Source organism: Mandrillus leucophaeus, unplaced genomic scaffold (assembly GCF_000951045.1).
Source record: "Mandrillus leucophaeus isolate KB7577 unplaced genomic scaffold, Mleu.le_1.0 Scaffold24, whole genome shotgun sequence".
Classification (NCBI taxonomy): Eukaryota; Metazoa; Chordata; class Mammalia; order Primates; family Cercopithecidae; genus Mandrillus; species Mandrillus leucophaeus.
Window position 1 is genome coordinate 3,998,086 of NW_012102476.1, and position 7,929 is coordinate 4,006,014.

The window sequence follows — 7,929 nt, forward strand, 5'->3', positions numbered from 1 at the left end:
AAAAGTCCCTGATGCGAGTGATCAACGGGGAAAGGGGTGATAAATGGGTCAGAGTGATTAATGTGGTCATAGCAGATAGGGCTTTGTGGGCCACAGTTAGCACTTTGGTTTTTATTCTAGATGAAATTTATTTTCTTTCTTTTTTTTTTTTTTTAATATTTATTGATTTTTTTTTTTGAGACGGAGTTTTGCTCTTGTTGCCCATGCTGGAGTGCAATGGCATGATTTTGGCTCACTGCAACCTCTGCGAGACGGAGTTTCGCTCTTGTCACCCAGGCTGGAGTGTAATGGTGTGATCTCTGTTCACTGCAACCTCTGCCTCCCGGGTTCAAGCGATTCGTTTGCCTCAGCCTCCCAAGTAGCTGGGATTACAGGCACCTGTCACCACACCTGGCTAAGTTTTGTGTTTTTCATAGAGATGAGGTTTCACCATGTTGGCCAGACTGGTCTCAAACTCCTGACCTCAAGTGTTCCACCCGCCTGGACCCCCCAAAATGCTGGGATTACAGGTGTGAGCCACCGCACCTGGCCCTTGCCAACTTTTTAATGGAGTTGTTTTCTGCTTGTTGAAATGTTTAGTTTCCTTATATAATCTGGATGGTAGATCTTTGTTGGATGCATAGTTTGTGAATATTTTCTTCCATTCTTCAGTTGTCTGTTTGTTGATAGTTGCTTTTGCTTTTGCTGTGAAGAAGCTCTTTAGTTTAATGAGGCCCCACTTAACAATTTTTGTTTTTGTTGCTTTTGAGGACTTAGTCACGAATGCTTTACCAAGGCTGATATCCAGAATGGTATTTCTCCTGGGGTTTCTTCTACAATTTTTACGGTTTGAAGTCTTACATTTAAGTCTTTAACCCATCTTGAGTTAATTTTTTTATATGGTGAAAGGCAGGGGTCCACTTTCATTCTCTTGCATATGTCTAGCCAGTTATCCCAGTGCCACTTAAATGAAATTTCAGCTGAGATTTGAAAGATACACATACAGGAACCAGGGCAGAATTGAGTTCTGGGCTGCAGGCTCTGGATTCAGTTCATTCATGTATTCAATCTCTCTCTGTCATTAATTCTCCAAGCATTTAGAGAGGCCTACTTTGCCCCAAGGCTTGTCCTGGGTGTACCAGAGAGACCAACTTGGAGAAGACCCTCCCCTCAGCTCTGGAGGAAGAAAACATTTCAGAGTGGGGTGAGGTCCTGCCCTCCTGCAGGTGGGATAATCCTGCCAGGGTGACCTTGGTCAGCCATAAACTTGGGGAATGAATGGGCAACAGGCTGGGGAGCGGCTGCCAGCAAGGAGGAAGGAGCTGGAGAGTGTGGAGGTGGGAGTTGGGGGAGAAAGGGGAGATCCCCCCTCAATTTTCTGTCTTTTCTGTGGTGAGAAAGGTCCTGTCTCCCCGCTGGCTCTGAGCTCTGGCTACAGGCTGGCTGGGGAGGGAACAGTGGATGGGCCAAGACAGGTGGCCCTGGCATGTGATGCGTGCACGGGGACTACTCAGCTCTCACTTTTAGAACGGTTTCCGGAAGTGATGGGAGGGATTGGGCAGGGCAGCTAAATATAGTCCTGGAGCCATGGCTCAGTCTGGGAGGGTCTTCCACTGAGCACTGTGTGCCCATCACGCGTGGTGTCCACTGCCAGCTTCCCCTGTGAGTCCCTGTCCTTGCTTGGAGCCTGCTGCTTGTCTCAGATCTTTGGACGCAGCCCTGACCCCAGTCCAGCTAGGCTCGACCCTTACCGGTCCTCCTTCCAGTGTCTTTCAGCCTAAGATCTCCAACCAGACCTGTGAGTCCCGTGGGCTGGAGTAGGGGGAGGGGAGGGCTGGAGATCTTGGTAAAGTGGGGGAGGGGAGTCTCGAAGTGGGGGCTCTGGAGAATTTGGGGCCGGGGCTGAGGTCAGAGGCTGAAGCCTGGGGCTAAGGCGAGGGCAAGGACAGTGGGCTAGGACCTGGGCTTGTGTTCAGGAACTGGGGTTGACCGATAGCGCATATTTTTGGAGCTGGAGCTGAGAATTGCAGTGGAGGCTACTTTTGGGCCTGAGACCGAGTTCCTCTTCCCCTTTGGCCGTCAGAGCCCCATCCAGTGTAGGATGGGAGGTCTTTACAGGCTGCGGCTTCTCCTTGCGGCGCGGCGGGCCCGGCCTGGGCTAGGGCTGGGCCGGGAGCGCGGCGCCGTGGATCCCCCTAACCGACTCCTCCTCCACCCAGGCCCGCCATGTCGGCTGCGCCCGGCCTCCTGCACCAGGAGCTGTCCTGCCCGCTGTGCCTGCAGCTGTTCGACGCGCCCGTGACAGCCGAGTGCGGCCACAGTTTCTGTCGCGCCTGCCTGGGCCGCGTGGCCGGGGAACCCGCGGCGGATGGCACCGTTCTCTGCCCCTGCTGTCAGGCCCCCACGCGGCCGCAGGCACTCAGCACCAACTTGCAGCTGGCGCGCCTGGTGGAGGGGCTGGCCCAGGTGCCGCAGGGCCACTGCGAGGAGCACCTGGACCCGCTGAGCATCTACTGTGAGCAGGACCGCGCGCTGGTGTGCGGTGTGTGCGCCTCACTTGGCTCGCACCGCGGTCATCGCCTCCTGCCTGCCGCCGAGGCCCACGCACGCCTCAAGGTGCGGGATCCGAGCGCATCGGGGTCGGAGAGGTTGTTCGGCGGCGCGGGGCCTGGTCGATGGGGAGGTCGCTGTACTGATTTGGATTCTGAGTCTCTAAAGAGGCTCACTAGCACCTGGAGTTGCGGGGGGCGGGGGCGGGGCGAAGCAGCCAGGAAAGAGTGTCTGAGGAGCTGAAGGCGGGGCTGACAGAGGAAAGCCGCGCAGGGACGGAGACTGACGAGAAGAGCGCTGAGCAAACCTAGGTTCCCGGCCTTAGCCTCTAGAGGGACCTGGAGATGGGCGGGCGGAGCCCCAGGGCTGGTCTGATGGGCGGGGCGGAACCAGGCGGAGCAGAGACCGACCAGCCCCTACGGCCCACGCGCTCATTCCCGCACCAGGTGGGCCGGTCCGGCAGGCTCCCTGCGCGGCGCTGGCCCACTTTGGACTGGAGGCGCGGCGTTCCGGGCCGAGCCAGGCGGCCGGGGCAGGGCTGTCCTGTTGTGCTCAGCGGAGGCTCACGCACCCCTGAAACTTTGGAACTTTGGCTGGCCCCTCACCAAAAGGGAGACTGGAAGGGCCAGGCAACCGGGATCTGCACTTGCGTGCGCGGACCCAGGGTGGCACCGAGAGCCCCGTCCAGGATGTTTTTCTGGGTGGAGCTGGAAGTCCCGAACGCCTTGGGAGCCCACACGTGGTTGTGTGCATCCCGAGGTACTCAGCAGACACCCAGACAGAGGCAAATAGAGACCCACGCACACTGGCTAGTGCGTGCTATACGTGTGGCAAAAGCACACGCGTGTAGCTACCGGCGGGCACGTGTGCGCGCAGCCCCAGGAAAGTCTGTCATGAATATTTATTGGGCAGTGGAAGAAGAAATGACAGGTGCAGGGGCTGGAGGAGGCGGGGTCTGGAGGCACGGAGGCGTCCTTGGTCCCCGAGGTGGAGACACTGCCGTCGTCTTACGCTACTGGTGCGCGCGCGGGGCTGGCTTCACAGGCGTTGCACTACTCCTTCCCTTGGCCTGCCTCCTAGAGGGGGTAGACTACCGTCCTTTCGTTGGTATTCGAGGCCCCCGGGCTTCCCAAGGACCCAGCCTCTCAGTCCCGCCAGCTCCTGCCTGGCCCAGTTCAGCCCAGGCCTAGCTGGTGGTCTCCTAGCTCAGGGCAGGAGCCTCCTCCCGGGAGCCCTCCCATCCCAGCACACCTGTGCTTAAGAAAGAAAAGAAAGAAATTCAAGATGAAGCTGGGGACTGTGCCACTGCGCGAGGGCTTTGAGCGCATTCCAACCTCGCCCAACCTTGCCCGTCTTTATCTGCGAAGCGAGCACGGAACCCATGAAACGGAACAGGGCCCAGGCAGCCCAGGAGCCTGGAAGGGGGCAGTGGGGCGAGATGCAGCCCACCGGGGTTCGCTGCAGCCCAGCCCTTCGCCGCCGGGAGGGGCTGGCCGGAGGTCTGAGGGAAGACCCCAGGAGGGACCCTGAAGGAGGAGGGGAACAGGAAGGCTCTGGGCGGGACCCGACGCCTGGGTCCTTGGCGAGGAAGCGGGGTTGGGTCCCTAGATCACGTACCAGCTCAGAGTGGCCCTCGCGCGGCCCGCGGCAGCTGTGCCGCCTCCTCCAGCATGCCCATGTCGAGCAGCACGGCCACGACGAACTCGACTGCGTAGTCCTCGTAGTAGGAGGCGACCAGCTGGTCGGTGAGGTCCACGATGTCTAGCTGCCCGAGTGCGCCCCGCGGGATACGCTCAAAGCCCTCGCGCAGTGGCACAGTCCCCAGTTTCATCTTGAATTTTTCTTTCTTTTATTTTCTTTCTTTTTTCTTTTTTTTTTTTGAGACTGACTCTTGCTCTGTAGCCCAGGCTGGAGTGCAGTGGCGCGATCTCCGCTCACTGCAAGCTCCGCCGCCTCCGGTGTTCACGCCATTCTCCTGCCTCATCCTCCCGAGTAGCTGGGACTACAGGCGCCCGCCACCACGCCCGGCTAATTTTTTTGTATTTTTAGTAGAGAGGGGGTTTCACCGTGTTAGCTAGGATGGTCTCGATCTCCTGACCTCGTGATCCGCCCGCCTCCGCCTCGCCTCCCAAAGTGCTGGAATTACAGGCATGAGCCACCCCGCCCGGCCCATCTTGAACTTCTTGAGCTCCTCCGGGGTCAGGTTCTCCAGCACCTTCAGGATGGCCTCGCGCTGCCTTCCTACGGCTCAGCCCTGAGCCTCTGAGCCTGGGAGGGCCTGGAGCCATCAGGTCCTACCTTTTCTGCAGCAGGTGGAGCCGCCGCCCCCGGGGATGAACCGGGGAGGGGACTGATCTGGCAGCTCATATTCAACCCTGTGGCTCCTGCTGGGAGGGGACTCTGCAAACACCACCTAGAGGGTCCCCTAGTTTCCCCTGGGAAAGTGGGGGCACCAAATTGTTGAGGTAGGGATTGCTGTTCCCAATCTGCAGAGGAGGAAACAGGTTGGAAGTCATGGAGGCAGGAGTGGAACTCATTCCATGGCCAGGCACCTTCCAGCAAAGAAGTGGCTTTGTAGCCTGGCATGGTTGCTCATGCTTGTAGTGCCAACTATTCAGGAGGCTGAAGCAAAAGGATTGCTTGAGCCTAGGAGTTCGAGGATGCAGAGCTGTGATTGTGCCACTGCACTCCAGCCTAGGCAATCCTGTCTCAAAAAAAAAAAAAAAAAAAAAAATTTTTCTTTGGCAGGAGTATTGGGAGCTCTCCTATATTTGCATATTTGCATTTGAGGTCTTGGGTGAGATCTAGACCACGGAGTGTTTGGTTCGTCTATGAAGGGGATTTTTTTTTTTTTTTTTTTCTTTTAAACGGAGTCTTGCTCTGTCTCCCAGGCTGGAGTGCAGTGGCACATTCTTGGCTCACTGCAACCTCTGCCTCCCTAGTTCAAACCATTCTCCTGCCTCAGCCTTCCGAGTAGCTGGGATTACAGGCACCTGCCACTGCACCCGGCTAATTTTTGTATTTTTAGTAGAGATGGGGTTTCACCATCTTGGCCTGGCTGACCTCGAACTCATGACCTTGTGATCCACCCACCTTGGCCTCCCAAAGTGCTGGGATTACAGGCGTGAGCCACCACACCCGGCCAGCAGGGGACATTTTAATTAAATTCCGTGCCCCCCACTCCAAGCCCATGCATGTACAGACTGGCTGACGTGGGGGTTAGGCTGACAGTCTGACTGAGGCTGATGTTCTGCTTTTAGGTAAGAGAGGAAGCCCAGGTATAGGGGGAGTTTGCCTTTCTTCTTTCACATATCCTTCACGTACCCCCTGAGGTCTGTTGTGTGCCAAGCTCTGTGCCTGCCTGTCTGGTGGGAGAGACCAAACCACTTTGGCATTTGCCATCCTCACAAAGACCTGTGCTATGGGGCTGACTGCTGAGCAGAGGGGATCAGGGAAGGCAAGGCCAGGGAGGGGTCAACAAAACAGACAAGGGGCTGGGGGTGTGGTGGTTCACACCTGTAATCCCAGCATGCTGGGAGGCTGAGGTGGGAGGATTGCTTGAGGCCAGGAGTTGGAGACCAGCCTGGGCAATATAGTGAGATTGTCTCTACAAAAACATTTTAAAAAATCATGGCCAGGCGTGGTGGCTCATGTCTATAATTCCAGCTCTTTGGGAGGCTGAGGTGGGTGGATCACCTGAGGTCAGAAGTTTGAGAGCAGCCTGGCCAACATGGGGAAACCCTGACTCTACTAAAAATATCGCAATTAAGCCAGGCCTGGTGGTGCACCAAAATTAGTCCCAGCTACTTGGGAGGCTGAGGCAGCAGAATCACTTGAACCCAGGAGGCGGAGGTTGCAGTGAGCCGAGATTGTGCCACTGCATTGCAGCCTGGGCGACAGAGTGAGACCCCATCTCGAAAAAAAAAAAAAAATCAAAAAATTTGCTGGGCATGGTGGTGTGTGCCTATAGTTCTAGCTACTTGGGACTTGGGAGACTGACGTGAGAGGGTCAATTAAGCCTTGGAGGTTGGGGCTGTAGTTAGCTGTGATCATGACACTGCACTCCAGGGTCACTCCAGAGCGAGACCCTGTCTCAAAACAAAACATCAAAATAAATAAATAAAAAAACTGCACCAAAATAGGCAAGGGGCAGGGGAAGCATTTGGACTTCAGGAGTAGCAACGGCTGGGGCTGGTAGGCATGTAAGTGGGTTTGGGGATGGGAAGATGGCTGGAGGAGGAAATGGCATTGAGGTTGAGCCACAGAGGGCAGGTTTAGGTTGGGAGGTGTGGGTTTGGGGTGAGTGGCATCCCCATCACTTCTCCATGCCTCGCCCCCCAGACACAGCTGCCACAGCAGAAACTGCAGCTGCAGGAGGCATGCATGCGCAAGGAGAAGAGTGTAGCTGTGCTGGAGCATCAGCTGGTGGAGGTGGAGGTGAGGACTTCATAGGGCCATGTCTCGGGGGCTGGGGGCCAGGCTAGGGGTCTCCAGCCAAGAGCCTTTATTCCGTCAATCACTGCCCCATTCCCGCAGGAGACAGTGCGTCAGTTCCGGGGGGCCGTGGGGGAGCAGCTGGGCAAGATGCGGGTGTTCCTGGCTGCACTGGAGGGCTCCTTGGACCGTGAGGCAGAGCGTGTGCGGGGTGAGGCAGGGGTTGCCTTGCGCCGGGAGCTGGGGAGCCTGAACTCTTACCTGGAGCAGCTGCGGCAGATGGAGAAGGTGCTGGAGGAGGTGGCCGACAAACCGCAGACTGAGTTCCTAATGGTGAGCACTGGGTGACCCCCCGTCCCCTCCCTGCCTCAGCCCCCTCACTGCTCAGGCCCCAGAGACCTCATCCCATTGTCAGATAGGCCCAGAGAGGGGCAGGGATGAGCCAGCGTCACATGTCCGGGAGGGGCAGGCCTCAGGGCTGCTGTATGGTTGTTTAGGCTGAGCAGTGCATAAGGACATTGTATTAAGTGAGCACTATTCATATCACAGACCTTGTCGGTTTATATATTTATTAGGACACTTTTTTTTTTTTTTTTTTTTTAAGGCAGGGTCTCACTCTGTCATCCAGACTGGAGGGCAGTGGCATGACCATAGCTCACTGAAGCCTTGACTTTGTAGGCTCAGGCAGTCCTCCAATCTCAGCCTCCCATAGCTGGGACTATAGGCACTTACCACCATGCCTGGCTAATTTTTGTATTTTTAGTAGAGATAGGTTCTCACTATGTTGCCCAGACTGGTCTCAAATGCCTGGACTCAAGCAATCTGCCTGCCTTGGCCTCCAAAAGTGCTGGGATTACAGGTGTGAGCCACTGCACCCGGCCTATTAGGACAGTTTTCTATCAGGTGGAATCAGAGTTGCTTGGAGGCGAAGATACCTTTTTGTAATCCACATAAAAGTGAAGGGTT

General features: G+C 56.3%; 2 protein-coding genes across 2 annotated transcripts in view; one reads left to right on the forward strand and one right to left on the reverse strand.

Annotated features, from left to right (window-relative positions):
• The first annotated feature begins 1,500 nt into the window (after positions 1 to 1,500).
• Positions 1,501 to 7,929, forward strand: part of TRIM72 (tripartite motif containing 72, E3 ubiquitin protein ligase) — a 14,661-nt gene continuing 8,232 nt past the window's right edge. Inside the window, exons 1-4 of the mRNA XM_011982556.1 lie at positions 1,501 to 1,777; positions 2,199 to 2,595; positions 6,871 to 6,966; positions 7,066 to 7,296. Of these exons, the coding sequence (XP_011837946.1) occupies positions 2,206 to 2,595; positions 6,871 to 6,966; positions 7,066 to 7,296 (717 nt within the window). The 5' untranslated portion in view covers positions 1,501 to 1,777; positions 2,199 to 2,205. The remainder of the gene's footprint in view (positions 1,778 to 2,198; positions 2,596 to 6,870; positions 6,967 to 7,065; positions 7,297 to 7,929) is intronic.
• On the reverse strand, positions 3,413 to 5,115 carry PYDC1 (PYD (pyrin domain) containing 1). Its single transcript, XM_011982538.1, is given in 4 exon segments — positions 3,413 to 3,605; positions 4,147 to 4,385; positions 4,710 to 4,770; positions 5,082 to 5,115. Coding segments are annotated over 3 exon segments (330 nt in total). The 3' UTR covers positions 3,413 to 3,605; positions 4,147 to 4,150.